Consider the following 18,465-nt stretch of genomic DNA (forward strand, 5'->3'; position numbering starts at 1 on the left):
TCTGCTTTATAAAAAATGTGAATTGTATGAAAAGGGTTTCTGATTACACTGTCTAACAAAGTATTGAGGCTGCCTCCTTAAATAGATTCTAATCTTGCTTAAATGAGTAATAATTACAGGTCACATTTTAGCAGGTTGTGTGTGTTTACAGTGTTACTATTTATTAGTCAAACAAGATGATGAAAACAACTTTAGAGAACATAAAACCTTTCACCTGGAGAAAGTACCATACCAGACTGGAAGAAAAAGCAAAATGTGTGGGTTATTAGAACACAATATTCTCCTTATATACACTGTTTTTACTTCTTACCTCATACGTATGATCTGGTTTAGGAACAGCAATTTTGGAGACAGTGAAGTGAGGACTTGCTGTGCGGGGTCGCGGGTGTTCTATGTGGATTGTCTTCTCAATCTTGGCTTCTGTTTCTCTTTTAATCTACATGAAGCAATGAAAAGATTGTTGAGAATGTGATGCTGTTCTCTAAGCTGAAAAAGATCTCATTGAGACATAGTTTTTTGAAAATGATGGAATGGAAGCGAGTCTAACCTCTGTTGATACATGAACTTCCTTCTTTTCAGCAGCTGGAATATGTTTCTCAGGAGGAATGTAGACCGTTTTAACTTCTTTAGTAGCAACATGGTGTTCTGCTTGTGCCTCATGGTCTTTTACAGCATGCTCTTTATAGCCATATTCCAAAGTTTTGTGCTTGACATGAGTTTCATCTACTTGCTCTGTCTCCCAAGGAGATCTAACACGCGCCTGATCAACGGCTGCAACAACTGTAGCTACAGCTTCAGCCCTTTTTCCAGCTTCAATCTACGGATAATACAGGCAAAGTTTGTACAAACGCTCATCATTGTGTACTAAAGGTTTCCTTTTCTGGCAAATGCTTATAAACATATTGCTCAGTAAAAATTATTCAAGATAAAGAGATGGTGCATTCCAAACACAGATAAGCAAAAGTAATGAACTTTCAATGTGTTCACTCACAAATGCACTTCAGAGTCAGTAGATTCAAATATAGACTCATTTTCAAGCTTTATCTACACATATTCAGACTATAACTATGCTTGATTGCTTTACACATGTCATTATTTCTATCCAAGTCCACTTTTAATACTTTATGGATGAATTTATTACTACTTGTCTCTGAGTACAACAGCTATATAAATGTACACAATTTTAAAGTCAATCTGCTCATCAACTCTATATAAAATCTAAATGCTACTTAAAAATGTGTGGAATGTGTCTGACATCTGACACAAACGTATTTACTAAGGAATACATCCACATAATAAAATTACCATATGCATATCTGTAAACTCCAACGCTAATCTATTTTAAATGTTTTTACTAAAGAAGGAAAACTTGGCTTTCAGAGAAACTGGAAATAATATGTTTGTATCAAGAACTCTTTTATTCTCCTCTCTTTTCCTAACAGTTGATAAATAATGTCAGCTTCAATGTCATCAATGATATCAAAACCCAAACTTCTGCTGAGTCAGTTAACAGTAGATAATGGGATGTTTACTATTTACTGTCATATCTGGGTGTACTCCATAGCAACACAGCGTATGAAATGTACACCTTATAGATAAGAAAAAAACCTAATTGATAATTTCATGCTGATTTTAAAACAATTACTGTCTTAAAATAAATTAATAGAAGCAAGGCGAAGTAGTGTTTAGGTTACAGGAACCTCAGTTCTGTTTGCTGCAAATTTCAAAATCATTCCTTATACTAGCTTGAATTTGGCCCTCAGTTTATGCCTTCTAACAATTAATTTTAATCTCCTTGCACCCTGACTCCTTTGAGTCAGATTTGAATGTTACAATCTTTAAATTATATTTTATAACAGCACTGTATAAACGGATATTTTACTGTTTCTAACAAAGCCTATTAATTTTAAGCAAAGGGTTTTGGCAATTCTCATCCACAAATAAGAGATCCTATGCTATACTATGCTAGAAAAACTTTTCTACTGTGGTAAATCCTACTAGAACAAAGCAGAATCAATATGTATTTAGTTGCCAGAAATAACAAACTGGATAGAAGTGTACTGATGGTAGAGTTTGTGTGTCATGAAGAGCAATACAATCCAACGCTTAATTTACAGATGCTGTTTTGTCTGATAACGGTAAAATTGCAAAGACTGAGCTTGTAGAAAAGAGCACTGCAGATTCAGAAATTTCACTGAATTTGAAACAATTTGATCAAGTAAACACTATAAGAAAGTCATTGTTAGAGAGTAAATTTTCACGGAGACTTCTGATCTTAGTCTGAAAAGTGGCACTTTCTGTTAGGGTGGGACAAAAATCTTGGTATCACTAGAAAGTTAATAATTCATTCACACTGAATCTATTATTAGAAAATCATTCCACTTAACAGGCATAATATCAGGAAATAATTTAAATGCATCCTATTGTACTCAAATAGCTCTTAAAAGGTGAGGTTTGCAGAGAAGGTAAGTTGTAACAGTGCATTTCACATCTGCCACAGCAGTATTCACCTGATCATAAGCTAGATGCATTTTTTCTTGCTTGGCTGTAATTTCTTCTCTAGTTCTGGACACTGTGACTGGTGCAATTATTTTCGGAATTACAGTAGTTTTCTTAGCTTCCTTTTTAATCTAATTGTTATAGCAGAAATAAAAGTTTCAGTTACATATGGTCTTGAAAAATATTTGAACAATGGGAAAATACTTTGGATGGGAACACAGGAGGAGAATTAAAGGGTTACATCCTTGTGCACTGCAGACAGCTCTCTATTACTTGTAAGTATTGTTACGCCTTAATACCTATTTAAGTAAAAGTAATATTTTTTAAAAAATTAAAATGCATTTCAGGAGTCAGACAGTCCATTCCAAAAGTCAGTCCAAAATTATGGGCATCTCATTAATGAAAACAATTAGGAGAGAAAGACAGGGTGGTGTAACACAGTCTAATTAATGAGAGTTTGTAATGAGGTTTGTAAGTGGAATCAATCTTAGAAAGAAGTGACCTGGAAATGTACAGTTAGTATTTGCTCAGGGAAACAAAAGGTTTGCTAAGAATAGAGGATAACAAGACAAACATGGCCATTACAGTGCCAATCACCTTTTCATGGCTTATGCTCACACGTTCTTGTTTGGTTGCAATTCCTTCTTTACTTTTTGATAATAAGACTGGAGCTTTAGGTTTATCAGTGGTAATCACCACCTTTGGTACAGAGGGTTTCACATCTTCCCTTCTTATCTAGTTTTATAGTGAAGAAAAATAATAGCAATCAATTATATCTGTCACCAAAATTTTTCAGGAAAGCAGGTCAGGATTTCAGATTATATATCAATAAGAGAAAAATACCACCTCTGAAATAACTCCTCTGTACAGATCAAGCGGTAGCCTATCTTATATGCTAGCTGAACCAAGTCCATTCAAAGTCCATACATTGCATTAAACTATATGTGAATTAAAGAATCTTTCCACTTCTGAGTTAATTGAAACATATCAGTGCTGTTTTGTAGAGACAGTAGATTTAAAAACGTGAGTTACTGATTCAATTTACTTCCATCAGTTGATGGAACTATTCCATTAATTCAATGAAAAACGATTCCAGAATTTGATCTATCCGATGCATTCAGTTTTCATGTAAATATGAGCTTCATTAAATCAAGCTCCAGATATAAATATTATTGTATGCTGATAATTACCTTCACAATTTATCTTCATAAATCTACCTTCAGATGAAAAGCAAAGGTAGTAAATCATCAGATTAAATTCTGAGAATGCTAGCAACAAAAGCCATAATGCTTATAGAAACCACAGGAAAGGAGGCTACATTATTTCCCTGTAGACAGATCCACTATGAATTCAGCAGATTTGTACCTCCAATGCTGGACCTATGTCAGGAATAAGTCACTTTATAAAATTTTGATTTTATAATCTCATCTTCATAAAAATGCAAAGGGAAGAAGCAGAGGACATGTGATGAAGAATGAAGTATTTATGAGGTTATTAGAGTATAAAAATGAGTTAAATATCTATATCAGATTTACTCACTTGTTCATGAGAAACATGTACTTGCTCATGTCGGGCTGATATTTCTTCTCTAGCTGCTGATATTATCTCTTGTTCTTTGGCTTTGTCTGTGGCAATTATTACTGTGGGTACTGGAGTTTTCTCTGGTTCTTTTCTTACCTGAATGTTTACAAACAAGGAATTTTAAATTATGTATTGTTCAAAATATAAGGAATGTGATTTTCTGTAAGTTTGGGAAAGAGAATACAAGCAAAATGGATGCAAAACATCAAAATCTGATTTTCAAAATCATCTAGCATGAAAGCTAACAACATAAACAGCGTTTCTATACATTTCGCATTAAAATAAAACACTGGAAAAATGTTTGCTTTGCTACTGAAAAGCAGTAATAATAAAAGAAATGGGGTCTGAGAAAAACTGTTCTGCATCATAATGAGTTTAGAAAAGTGAAGGATACTAAGACTACGCTTTAGGTAAATTTCATTTTGCCAGGAAGTTCTCATGAACATGTGATTTTCTGCTCAGGTGGATTTCGGTTTCTCAGTAATCTAAGTTACAGCTTCTTTCTTAGACATTCTAGTATATAGGTATTTAAATGTAACATTTATCTACAAAAGTTGGTCTTCCATTAAATCAAATTAATCTTACAAAACACATTCTAAAATAACCTGTATCCCAGTCACCTCCTGGTATTTTCAAAATAGATTTCAATGCAGAATGAGTTTTTCCCACTTGTTCTCACCCACAGTGCTTCCAACAAAGCAGGCTGCAAATAGCAAGCTTAGAAATAAAGTATTAAAAAAAAAAAAGAAGAAAAAGAAGAAAACTAAGAGATATTTCTTATGTCACTTCTAAAATGTAAACCAGCATGAAATAAGTAAACAATGGGGTTTTTCTAAGTTAAATTTTCAGAAGTTTAGATATCACATTCTTAACTGTGGAAATGAAATTTAAAAAAGAATGACATCACCAAGGAGGGGTAGGAGAATGATAGCAATGTAAACTGGAAGAGTGAACAGGGTATCAAATGAGAAGATAGTTTTTTTTCCAGATGTCGTTCATGTTCTTCATAGGTTGTCCATCATACGTTTGATTTTTTTAAAAAACAAGATAGGGTATGAAAATTACGGGTAACATCTGTATTCACCTTTTCACGAGAGATGTGCCTTTGTTCTTGTGAAGTAACAATTCCTTCTCTAGTTCTTGATATTACTGTTTGTTTTGTAGCTTTATCACTGGTAACTAGTACCGTTGCCTCCTTTCTCATCTGATTTTTATAGTAACAGACAAACAAAAGACCAAAGCCTTAAAATTCAGTTTAACAAAGAAATCATGAAAAGAGAAGAAGGGAAAATAAGAAAGGAACGCAAATCAAGGAAAAACACTCCAGAAGAGTTATTTTATCCCTAGTGGGGAAAGTATAAATGAGGTATTAGACGGAAAAGTTCATCAGTGTAAGAAAAATGTTAGAAAGTAACTGACACGGGAGAATTTAGGAACACTTTCATAGACAGCATTCTTAAACTTGGAAAAAGTTTAAGAATAATTAGTTCAATCCCACTATGAAGAGAAGTGATGGCGTAAGTAATCCACAAGCATTCCTTTAAAGGAAAGATGTTCTGTATGAGTTATGCATGCTTTTGTGGTGAACGGTTTGTTAATTCCTCACATTAAATCAAGCCTTGCTTGCATGTAGGATAAAGAGATAAAGGGGAAATTAAAGAATGTCTGTGCTCTACTTCTACCTGCTCCTGAACAGGCTGAACATGGACTGCAGTCATTGCTGTCCTTTTAGCAGCTTGCTCTACAACACTTGGAGCTGGTTCTCTCACCATGGCTTGATCCACAGCAGCAACAACCGTAGCAACAGCTGCTGTTTTTTCACTGTCCCTTCTCACCTACATTAGTCACATCAAAAAACATTTTTTCGTATTATGCATACACACAGAAGAAGCACAAAACAAGTACACAGACAGAATGTTGCAGTCCAGCATTTAAACATTTGCAGAAGAATTCTCTCAACTAAAGTTACACGCAAGTCTTTACAACATTTAGCTCATCTATTCAGCAGCAGTACATCCACAGACAGAGCAAAAACAGTATTCTTTCCAAAAATAGACTTTACCTCTTTAGCAGCAGCTGCAACCTCACCAGCAGCGGCACCACTAATAGTAACTTGTTCTTGCAGCCCGTATCTCCCTTCCCATCTTTCTTCAGTTGTTATTTCAGTAGCACTTGTGGATAATCTGGTTTCCTTCATCTGGGCTTCAGCGGTTGCAGAATATCCTTCCTGCCTCCAAGGAGGAAGGACTTCAGCCCCAGGTGTCACTACCTGTGCTTTACGGATTGGTGATGGAGATTTCACTGGTCGAATAGGAGAAGTAGAGATTCTTCCAGCAGGAGAAACAGACCTAATGAAAATATATAGAATTCATGTAGTGTCGTGACTATACTATAAAGAACATTGGCCTGAACTTGAATTCATTTCCCCCTTTGGAAGAACTACAAAGCCCTGAAGATACGTTTTAAAAGTCTTGTTAGGTGTTCTATTTGAAAGTTACAATTATCTACTTTAGTATATGCCTTAAATTTTTTTGTGTGTTTTGTTTGTTTTCATACTCATCTGTGTAACCTATAGCTCAGATTCCCAAATTGAAATAAAGGTAAATGTAAAAGTGCATTTCACACAAGTACATACATTTAAATACAAAAATATATAATTAGTCTCCAATTCCTCTGTCTTCATTCTCCTAATAATGATATAAAAGGCATTTTTCAATATACTTTCATAGGCTTTCTAACTTTTTTCTACTTTTGCAAGGAATTATGTTATGTTGCATTTCTCAGATAATGGTCACGAATACTGCACCATTGCAGCAATAGGTGGCAGCAGCATCACATTAACTTTAAGATTTATTTTTCTGACATAATGCAGTCCTAAAAATGGTTTGACTAGCACAGGAGAATGAGACTTCTAGTTCCATGTACACTCAAGATGGCACTACCGAGTCACTCTTTCACCTTGATATCGCTAATTACTACCAATTCATTTCTGTCTGCACTGTTAATTACCGTCAGTAGGCAAAACTCATCAGCACATCTAGTAATGGCAATTTAGTTGAGGCTTTGCAGAGCTTGAACACATTGCTTCCCTAATGCTTGTGCTTCAGAATGCTGGGACCACAGGACTTACAAAACTATTGCCTCTTTACCTGTCATGAAACTTTCAGGATCTTCCAGAACACAGGCCCTGCTCTTCAAATTACTCTCAAATTCCCTCTCAAAATCCTTTACATACGATTTGCAGTCATTACAAGCACATACATAGAACATGGGTGGTGACACACTGGTACAGGCAGGCCAGAGAAGTCATGGAAGAACCATTCCTGGAGGCGTTCAAGGCCAGGTTTGATGGGGACCTGGGCAGTCTGACTGGATGGTTAGCAATTCTGCCTGCAGCAGGGAATTTGAACTGGGTGAGCAGTAAGGTGGCTACCTAAGCCATTCTGTGATTCTATGACTAACCTGTGTTCACCATTTTCAAATAGTCTTCCATTCTGTTTACCACCCATCAAAGTCATTTTTCTTTTCTCTGTTTGTATGAAATAATCATAAAAGGGGAACTGCTCTGTTGTTTTTTTCTGTTTCATCATGCACTTGGAGCTTTGAGTGCTATTTCGATTGTATATAAAACAATCAAATGGGATTTATTGTGTAAAGGATTTTCTTCCATATGGGACAGAAAATTTACAGAAGAGAGTCACACACTTCTTTTTCAGCAGTGGCAAATATAATACATTACATTTCAGAATCAGAATAAATTCATGGTACCAAGTCAGTGCATTCTTTCATTTTATATTATGGCCTCATTCTGCAGTATTAAAGCTGTATATTGAAGTGATTAAAAGAGTGATATTGTTTGAAAGATGTTTACCTTACTGGTGAGGGTGTTGGTGCTCTGACATGTCTTACAGGTGATGGTGATTGTCTTACAGGTGATGGCGACTGCTGTCGTGCCATTTGAGCTTTTGCAGTAATTACTGGTGGAGTTGGTGATTTTGATGTAGGTCGAGGAGGCATTCGTGGAGGTGCTTTGTGTGGGAGCTGTTGGGCTGTTGCACCTTCTATGACCATTTCAACACTTGTAAGTGATCTGGCATCAAAGTGGGCTTCAATCTTCTGCAATGAAACCAAGAAAACAAATCTGAGATACTGTACACTTAATCATCCACACTGAAGTTTTATATTACTTGTTTTTGAAAAATATACCTTTTCAATTCTGGCTTGTCTTGTTTGTGAAATCTGAGCAGTCGAAACAATTGTTTTTGTCTTTTTAGCAGGAACGGCTTCTTCTTCACCTTTTGAAAGAGAAAATATAGTCAGGAGAATATGCTAATAAACATGCAGTTGCAGAAATAAATGAGTACTCAATCTATATACAAGTGTATATAAACAATAGAGAAAGAATGAAGCAGCAAATGATTTTCCTGCAACATCTGTACACAAATAATTATGAAAACAGTTGAAATAACGTTTACCTTTTCTGCATTACTATGTTATTAGAAGTGAATTAATAAATAAATATAAACACATTTATTTTTGATTGGAGAATCAAGTCCTCGATCCCCAATGACTAAACATACGATCTGGAAGTCTGACCGAGGTAAAACCCAGTAGAAACTTCTTTGGGTAGAATGATTTACTGCTACAACTCTCTGCTAAGCAGTCTTCATTTTTACCAAGCTAACTTACAAGACCATATACAGTTACATACAGTTACATAGTCCCATATACATATGTTATCAAAGTCAGCTTACAAATATAACCTTACAAAATACTGAACAAATTAAGAATAACAGAAACCATTCCACACTTGTTTCTGTCTACTGTATACTCAGTTTAAAAAAGACTCGTGGTGAATCATGGGTCTTTTTAAAATTTCAGACAAAACCTTTGGCAAATTCCACCGGAGAGAATGATTTTTCAGAGGAAGTTAATAAATACCACTAATATAACTATGATGTAGTTGTATAAATATTGTATCTTTACAACAGTGCATACTCTTATTTTCATGGCTTGTAAATCTAGCTCCATTACCTTGAATCAGCAGTTCAGCTGTTGAAGTAGCACGTCCCACGTTATTTGTGGCATTTACTGAATAAGTGCCGGAGTCTTCAGGATATGCTTCTGCAATTATTAGGCTGTAAAGGTCTCCTTCTTGTAAAATTTGAAAATCGGGGGAGCTTTGGATTTCTACTCCATCCCGATAAAACTTCACCACAGGTGTAGGGATTCCAGTCACTCTCACATCAAGTCGAACTTGACTTCCCTGCCTTGCAGTCATGCTCTGTAGTCGTTGTGAAAAGTTTGGCGGTGCAGTTCCAGCTGCAATTTTATTGAAGAGAAAAGTAGAAAAGTAATAAGAAGAATTGTTAAACAGAATTGTTAGGACTAGATATTTTCTCTAACACTAACTCTAAATGAGTTATTGAGCTAAACATCATTGAGTTTTCTTTTCTGCAGAACTCTATCCTTCTTTAATGATTGGTTTGACTGTAGCCAGTGTGACAGATCAGACGAGTAGCAGTATGTACAGAGATAGGCCAGAAATTTGTAACTGTGAATAAAAGTTTATGAAATGAAGATTATATGTTAAAGCATGAAGGATGTTACTAGTAATTATTTGTGAATATAAACCAGCCTAAACTTCATCATATATGAGAATATTCACTATTAATATTCATTTCTTTGTTAATCACGTACTCTAAATTTAAACCTTTTCAACACCTGTGACACTTCTGCTATTGCTCTTTTCTCACATTATTACTAGAGAGAAACACTTTTATTGAGTTACCAGGTACCTGTAACAAGTAGCTCAGCAGTACTAGTTGCTTGCCCAGATCCATTGGTGGCTTGTATGGTATATCTTCCACTGTTTGCTTCTGTCACGGAGGGGATCACTAGTTTAGCGCGGCCATCACTAAACGAGATCTGCACTCCGGGCAGAGTTGCAGCAGAGAGAACCTGGCCATCCCGATACCAGCTCACCTCAGGAACTGGGAAACCTAGAGAAAGCAAACAGAAGACAAAATGATTTTTGCTTGATACGCACTTCCAGTCAGATGCCATTTTCTCAGTCTGTCCCTCTGCTGCCATCAAATGGCAACAAAATGTAACAGAACTGTGATGAAAAGGTTCAACGTCTACTGCCGTACCACCACAATCTGCCTCTGACATCTATAGACAACAGAATAAAATAGGAAGCTGTACTTTCGGAGAAGCCCTTGAACTTCATTGTGTATACATGGCTAAAGTGGAGAATATTGTCACGGGCCCAGATTTATGATTATATTTCCAGTAACAGAGTGATAAAAGAACTCCTTGTTAGAAGTGAGTTTAAAACATGGTAGTTTAAAGAACAATAGTATAAGCACAGTAGCAACTGCACTTAGGAAATTGCTTGAATAAAGAATGGACTGTACTGTTTGGCAGCATATATGAAAATTATGAGGATGAACTGATGCAAGATGATTGTTGCAACTGATGCAAGATGATTATTTGCTAGTGTCTAAGTAGTAATGTTTATTGCTAGCAAAATTATCCAATTTAATAAGAGACAAAATAAATTAGATTCTCCAGTCAGCTATTACAATCAGCTGATCTATTGTAGTTCAAATATAACTGTATTTTGTTGTCAAGCTCAAAAACATGATTCTTTTGGTCAGAAGAGCTCCACCTATGTCTGCATTTGGTTCTTCTCAGCTTGAAGTGGTGATCTTATGTTCCTGATGGAAACTCTCTTCCCAGTATTCAACATAGTAACTTTATTGAGAAACCAAAACACTTTTGATAAACTAGCAATTTTATTTATTTTTAATGAGCTTCTCAAGGGGAGCAGCTACTTTAAACAGACAGTTCCAGAGCAAAATCTTTTCTTGATCTGGAACATCAGTTCTGCAAAATTAAAATCTGGCCATATTTACTTCATAGACTTCCTTGCTTAAGTGAAAACACTACAAATTGACTCAGGAATGAAAGACTGCAATTATTACTGCTGCTCTAATTTTCCCATTTCCACTCTCCGTTGTTTGGAAATTTCTAGGACCACAGAACTTAGATTCCTTTATGGATAAATCCTCTTATAAATGTATTATGTTGGGTTTTAATGTGTCAGGATAATGACTGCTTGAGAATAAAATGAAAGAGAAGCTGAGATATGTATTTGGAAGCTTTTACTCAATGTTTGCAGTCACACCAGATGGTTAGAAAAGTTTCAGGTTTTACTCACAGCTGAAAAACTAAGTACATATGTAGAATACAAACACTGAGAGAATTAGGTTAGTATTAAAAGAGTTTAGAAGTCTAAAATGGAAAAGTAGACTTAAGCATTGCTAATTTCACCAATGGAAGTTATTAAATAGCTGTGATAGGGATAGTATAATGCAATTTTGAACTACAAGTACAGGACAATTTGGGCATTATCACTGTAAACATAGCCTCTCCAGCAGATCTCCCTGATTTGATCCTAGCTATGCGTTCTAAATTTCTGCATATCACTTTCAACACATCCTAAGCTAAGCAACTGAGAATTACATAGCCGATAGTGAATTGCTTGAAATGTTGCCAGCATCATTTATTTTCTTTGTCCAGTGTCATATGATGATTACTGAACACAGATTGGTGCACTAGGTTGAACAGGGCATACATTAAAAAAGAAAAAAGAGGCTATTTTGACATCTCAAACTGTTATGTTCAAGAGATTTAAAGTTAGAAGTCATTTGAATAATCTGAACACAAGTACCGTCCCATAAAGCTAGGGACCAAATTACACAGTCTTCAGATTATCACTATTAAAGAGAGATTTACTTTTATACTTGACTTAAATTCTAACTACTGAAAAATTATTTTTCATTTGAAAATTACTCAAATTTTTTAGTTAATTGCCAAAAAGAAGAACATGAATCTGAAGTTTCCGCAAGTTAGTGTTTAAGAAATTGAATTCTACTAAATTGTCCTGGCAATGATGTAAATGTTGGGACCTGCCAATCTATGCAAAATCTATGATTCTTTCAACAATATGTAGAGTGTAAACTCTGCCTTGCATCAGGTAATACATCAAAAATTCACTTATGCGGAAACATAAAGATGGGCACAGTTCTAACACCAGCAGCACTGCAAACCTTATAGACAGTGATGTGCTATCTCATGTCCTCTCAGTCATTGCTCACCCACTACGGCTACCACTTGATTATTTACCACCTGCTCTAGAATTTACTGCTTTTGAATCATGGTTATTAAATGATCTGAGTTTTCTGAGTGTACAGGGAGACAATGGGTATTTTTATCAACTATCAGAGCTTCACATCATGTCACTTGATACACAATCTGACACAATATAGTTCATTTTTTTCCAGTTACAGACTGCAAAATTGCATCACAAATGGTTGCTGAGATCATGTCGGTACCCCTACATAAAGTAAGCTTTTCACGTTCAAATGGCAGCTCTGTATTAATACTTGTATATAAAGGGCAATGTTATCAGAGATAAACAGAAAGCTTGAGTTTCAATTTCAAAACCATTAATGAGTTATGGAAAAAAACAAACTATATAGCAGAAATAAAGCTTTGTAGTCCATTATTTATGCAGTTAGATCAAGAAATAAATCTTTCACTTTTTTATCTATTGGAAAAACTAAAACACTGTCATATCTGTCAGTCTTGGTGGATTTCTGTGGTGTAGGAAAGATAAAGAGTCTTACAATATGAGGTGAATAAAAGCTGACAGGAAATATTCTCACATAAGACTTGGTACTGAACTATACCATATTTACCATAATTTTAAACAGGTAAAAAAACCTTAAAGTAGGAAATCAAGTTCCCTTCCTAAGAACTTACTAGTATTTACATAAATGAAATGAGTTGAAATCACACGTTGAGAAGTAGCACTAGCAATCTTATTAAGTCTGATTGCAAATATCTCTCTGTAAGGGTCAGTGAATTTGTTTGAAATTAAATTTTCAACTGAAAATTGAAATGCATAGACAACAAGGCAGTTAACTGAAGAACAGAGAACCAAATAGAAGAATATGGTAAGAAAAATTATTATGGATGTAATCTACAGTAATAGAGGTGTTCAAATGTCTTCTGTGAACTAGAGCTCACCAAAATGTCCAAGTGATGAGCCCCAGTGGACCGCAGATGTCAGCGCTTTATAGATGGACAGATCATGTGTTCGCACCTGTCACAGAGCATCTGGGTAGTTCTAGACTCAGAAGAATTTTTTATGGTATGTGGCTTATCATATTGTTAATGCCTCTAAGACGGTATAATTCCCTCAGCAAGAACATGTGCCATTTCTCCTTAGTCACTGCTGAGGTCAGAGACACGCTTAGAACAGGGTGTTGGTTCTATGAAACCTGGTCTCAGGGTTTACATGCTGAGGGTCTTGGGTTTTTTTCTACATTTTAGGGTAGAATGGCAAAATGAAATATCCTTTAAAATGTGACATCTTTAAATTTCAGCAACAACTGTGAAGTTCTATTCATCCAGCCTTGTATTACAATCATGATAACCATATGCTTCTACTATCTGGCTAACCAGATGGACAACATACACCTAGATGTCATGATTTTAATTTTGGAGTTCTGGCAGAGATTAAGTAAACTCAAGGACACACAGAGAGAAATGCAGCTTAGCCAGAAAAATAAAAGGGTTAGCATCACATCAATGAAAAGCTGGCTTCGGTTTTGTGCCTAGGTTCCTCATTCCATCTCGTTATCATCCAAACAAGATTACCCTTTCTGCATTGATATGAGGGTCTCTAATTAGCACAGTATGCATTTTTATCTACATACCATTCTTTATGCTGTTTTCCCTATTTTTGATGATTGTAACATACATGAGAACTTAACACAAATCTCACTGGCAGGATGATTGGCTATTTCCTCGGAGCCATCTTAACTTTATGCAGAATGTTTGTGAAAACCTGACAGCACCTCACAGCGTTGACCACCACTGCTTGAATTCTGGTCATTCTGCACATTCAGCTCTCAACATTATCCATTCAGATTATGAGCTATGCAAAGTGTTTTCATTTGTTTTCCACAGCATGAATGTTACCAATAACAACAAAAATTAATCTTGCAAGAATAAATCAAAACCTTACCACTAATATGAGCCTCAAAGGTTGCGGCACTACCCTCCAGTGCCACAACACTTTGTAACGGCTGCGTAAATGTTGGTGCTTTCGTTGTCATCTTTACAGGCACTCTGAAAACAACAAGAACATGATTAGAAATCACTGGTCATTTTGTTACTATACACACATCCTTCTTGTTGGTTTTTAGGAATATCTGTAATTAATTGTAATTATTCATTCCTAGTTTTAAATCACATTGACTCAGTGAAATGAGAAGAATGTAGATTTTTACAAGGTTGTGTAGCGAGTTAATCTTAGGGCACACTTAACTGAGTTGGATGTGAAACATATTTAGTACAGCTATGAATTGGCATTACAAATATGCAGCAGGAGAAAAAGTTCCACTTGACTCACTGCATGACCTTGAACAGGACATCTACCCTCTATTTTTCCATTAATCTCCTTTACCTAAAGAGAAAACAATCTCTGTGTAAAAGTTCTTTGGAAGGATCTGAAAATATTTTGGTATTGCGAATTATTTGCATCCTCCATTGGGAAGATAACTAGGCCAGTAAGCAGCAATTTAAAATGTGAAGGTCTACTATCTATTTTAATAATCAAAAGTTGCCAGGAGGCTCTCTTTTAAAGGCAATCTGCAAATAAGGAATAATTTCATTTTACACAGAATCATACTGGCATTATATAGATGCAGATAAAATTCTATTCTTTCTTAGAGAGTATCTCAGTGGAATTTTGAATATGGGGAGACAACCACCTTCGAAATGTGAGCTAGGGTATAAGGTAGCCGCTGACACTGATGGTTTGAACAACTGCAGACCCGTGTGAAATCACAAAGAAAAATGGTTTGTCTTCTCTTATGAGACGAGATCCTACTTTGAAATTGAACACTGTCACTAAAAAGGCTTCTGCATTAGAAGTATTTTATGTTTGCTTGAAACTATTTAGGTAGTGATGTTGAATTTAAACTCAAGGCTTTAAATATGCAGCTTTTAAAAACTTAGCTAGTATCTTCTTAATAGTGTCATTCATATAGTAAATTAAAGTTACATTTTTTTCTCATAAAAAAAAAAAAAAACTTCCCATGAATGTATCACGGTCTACTAACAAAAAGTTAATTTCATAACCCTTTCAAACTCATTTCTCTTGAACAAATTTCTGGTGCTCACTTTGGCTTTTGAACTTGATTATACGTCAGTTCCAGGCTTAAAAACTAATGAGAAGGTGAAGCGCCTTTCAAAATTATTTTACTCCACCTTTACTCCACAAAATTGACTCCACCTTTCAAAGGTGTGGAAATTCTTCAGAAGAACTTCTCTCATTGAAATTCATGTCTGATCTGATCATAAAAAAAGTGGAGGGACAGAATGAGATATTCTGCAGGAATTCTGAGCTGTTTTTTATTGCCTTTATCTGGATACTTGTTCAAACTTGGAAGAGGAACAGCCTTTTAACATAGTTTACAGTTTCATGGGGGAAAATATGACCAAATTTCATCCTAAAACAACATCAGTTCTCTGAATGGCATTTGATGAAAAATTCCTCTCATGTGTAATTCACTGAGATCTACTTCAGCTGTAAGTTTTAATGCTCAGATAATATACATGAAAATAATCTTTTAAGTATTTAAACATTGTGAAATATTATAATTTTCAGACATCAGAATAGATTATTAATCATTCAATTAAGTACACATAAAATTCACATATTTGATTTGTCAAGGCAAATTTTGATGTTGAAGATCTGATCTTATAAGGCTTTTTTGTATAATTAGGATTGAAAGTATGCATCTGAAATGTCATGTTCCAGAAATAACCTTCCTGGCTATGAATGACAACAGACAAGTGTTCCAGAGCTGCCATGTAATTGATACCTTAGCAGTTGATTCCCTTAAAAAGTCATCAGTGCTTAGCTGATACCACATGCATTTTATCAGAGCTATTCTTGGAGCTTCTCGGTTTATCTCTTGGTACCATAACCTTGAACACTCCCCAGCAGAAAGGAGTTTTTAAGTTAAGCAGATGTTTCCATGCCCTCTTCAAATCTTCACTTACATCAACTTTAATAACAATTATACTGCAACAACTCTTTACTGAATGTTATCATAACTTACCCCATGAAATTTAAGACAATCCCGAAAGAGTTTATGTGCTTCATGCTCATACTCTGAAATATATACCTCACCCGAGTAAACATATATAATAGAGAGCAGATCGAGCTTATTGACTACTAGAACACCAGTTACACTAGGAGAAACACATTACTAACCTGAGATCTCAAAGTGCCTGTAGGAGTGGGCTAAGCCCAACGAAATCTTCTTGAACGACGTCCTTATCCAGAGTAAGATTTTTTTAGACAATCCCAGCATGAGAATTGATGAGCCTCTAACCATAAAAACAAAACTACACAGTCTTGACAGTGTAGTTTTGTTTTTTGCAATCCCTACACCCGAGGCGAGGCGGGGAATGCACGACTGCTCAGAAGTGCTAACATAGTTGTTTTACTTTATATACCCCAGCTCTGCTGACAAGGTCTACATCATCACGCCAGTTCTGATTGGTTTCCTGAAAGAAAGTATCTTGTGAGAGGGGATCCACTGTGTAACCATACACCACCTGTTGGTTTGATTGGCAATGCTAATTTTGGAAGCACAAAAGGGATTCACTGAGGAAACAGCATCTGTTCCAAAGATTTGGGTCTATAATTCAGTTTGGTTTGCAGTGCACAGTTTAAAAGCCACAGCAGATTTCTGAAGTCATAAGCACAAGAGGAAATAAGCAATAAGTAAGAATTTTGGCAGAGGACACAGACGAGTCAGTAGTAGTCATATTGTTAAGATTTAACCTTATTTTCTTTCCCTATAAAATATCTAAGAAGATACCAAATGCATCTGTCAATCACCAGACTAAATAAGTAAGCTGATCTCAGACATGTGGCCACATGCTATTAGAATACACTGTTTGAATTATATCTTTTTTTCCCATGAGTTGCAAAATTGTATTTGATGATATGTGGATTTGACTCTGATTTTTAAAATTTCATTTATGATTCTTCAGTTGGATGTGCCAAACATTCAAGCTTAAACAATAGTAGGCAGAGTGCAGAAATACAAGATTTGTGAACATAAATGAACAAAACCTAACTGACTACAATTGCTTCATAAGTAAATTTTAAGTCTAACAGCTTTTCTGTGCAGAGACGGTTTTGGGCAGAGTGCAGATTTAATCATCCATGGCATATTAGTTAGCAAGCTTCCACTGCCCATACTTCTCAGTCCAAGCAGCTAATTGCACTATTAATTGCTTCGGAGACAGCAGTCAGTTAGAAAGCTGCTGTTGCCTATAGATGGAATGGGAGCTGTATCACCACAGCCTTACATTTGCTTCTCTATGAAAACGAAATGCATCTAACTCACATTAAGGAAACTCTTTAAGAACAGAACTGGCTCATAAGACTATTTATGTGCTTAAACCAAGCTTTTGCTATATTCATAAGCAGAGCACTTCAATGTGCTGTCACCAAGATCTGCATTGAAGAAAATCCCTCCAACACATAGGAAAGCCATTTTTGTCACAGGTTTGGTGCTGCTAAGGGAGGGAGGAGCCCAGCAGCTTCATAGCACCCATCTCCTTCCTCAGCCAAAAGGCTTCAGGAGTGCAAAACACCACACGCAAATGAAAGATCAACTCAGGAACGCAATATAAGAAGGATGTCTAGAAAAATAAACAGACTAGAGTTTTGTAATATCATCTGCACTAAGGCTTGAAAACAGCCTGAAGAAAACTTTCAGCCTGATCTCCAGAAATTGCTAAGAGGAGATAACACTGCAGTTCCTGCAAGGGGTATTATACAACAGTTCATAGAACTGAAAGAAACCAGAAAGGACATGCTGCTGTGGCCTCTCTGCCCTTTAGTTTATCCATCTCATAAAGTCAACTTTACAGCTAATTCTTGGCATGCAGCAGCAGCGGCAACTGCAACAGAAACTGAAACCTCCTTCTACATCGGTACCATCTAAACCCCCCACAGAGTTTGAAAGTCAGAGCACTATGCCTTATATTTGACTTGTTGGTGCAAACAGATGTCAGATAACCTAATCTCTCTGTGTAAGACTTAGTATGATAACGAGCGCATTCATTAGCAAGGAAGACAAGTTGGCTACAAGACGTCTGAAGAAATCTGTGTAAAGGGTATCTCACTTCTGATTCTAAACAGAGACTTGCTAAAATAGCAGACGGTAATTTTATCCTGTATTTGAACACTCAAATGTTCAGTGAAAAATCAGCTCAAAG

At 35.8% G+C, this 18,465-nt stretch overlaps 1 protein-coding gene across 7 annotated transcripts in view; it reads right to left on the bottom strand.

The window, feature by feature from the left end:
* TTN (titin) overlaps nucleotides 1-16,658 on the bottom strand; it is a 235,824-nt gene extending 219,166 nt beyond the window's left edge. For 6 of the 7 annotated variants that reach the window (XM_042874688.1, XM_042874691.1, XM_042874690.1 and 3 more), the window contains exons 1-14: nucleotides 16,442-16,658; nucleotides 14,183-14,286; nucleotides 9,879-10,082; nucleotides 9,115-9,402; nucleotides 8,287-8,375; nucleotides 7,952-8,196; nucleotides 6,143-6,428; nucleotides 5,763-5,915; nucleotides 5,165-5,284; nucleotides 4,039-4,176; nucleotides 3,097-3,234; nucleotides 2,511-2,630; nucleotides 548-817; nucleotides 311-436 (exon numbers count right to left, since the gene is read on the bottom strand). In XM_042874688.1, the coding sequence (XP_042730622.1) occupies nucleotides 311-436; nucleotides 548-817; nucleotides 2,511-2,630; nucleotides 3,097-3,234; nucleotides 4,039-4,176; nucleotides 5,165-5,284; nucleotides 5,763-5,915; nucleotides 6,143-6,428; nucleotides 7,952-8,196; nucleotides 8,287-8,375; nucleotides 9,115-9,402; nucleotides 9,879-10,082; nucleotides 14,183-14,273 (2,268 nt within the window). In that variant the 5' untranslated portion in view covers nucleotides 14,274-14,286; nucleotides 16,442-16,658. The remainder of the gene's footprint in view (nucleotides 1-310; nucleotides 437-547; nucleotides 818-2,510; nucleotides 2,631-3,096; nucleotides 3,235-4,038; nucleotides 4,177-5,164; nucleotides 5,285-5,762; nucleotides 5,916-6,142; nucleotides 6,429-7,951; nucleotides 8,197-8,286; nucleotides 8,376-9,114; nucleotides 9,403-9,878; nucleotides 10,083-14,182; nucleotides 14,287-16,441) is intronic. The other variant, XM_042874689.1, reaches the window with a different exon arrangement.
* Between the last annotated feature and the right edge of the window lie 1,807 nt (nucleotides 16,659-18,465).

The sequence above is a fragment of the Lagopus leucura genome, unplaced genomic scaffold (genome assembly GCF_019238085.1).
Source record: "Lagopus leucura isolate 7727_CA_CO unplaced genomic scaffold, USGS_WTPT01 Super-Scaffold_100012, whole genome shotgun sequence".
NCBI lineage: Eukaryota > Metazoa > Chordata > Aves > Galliformes > Phasianidae > Lagopus > Lagopus leucura.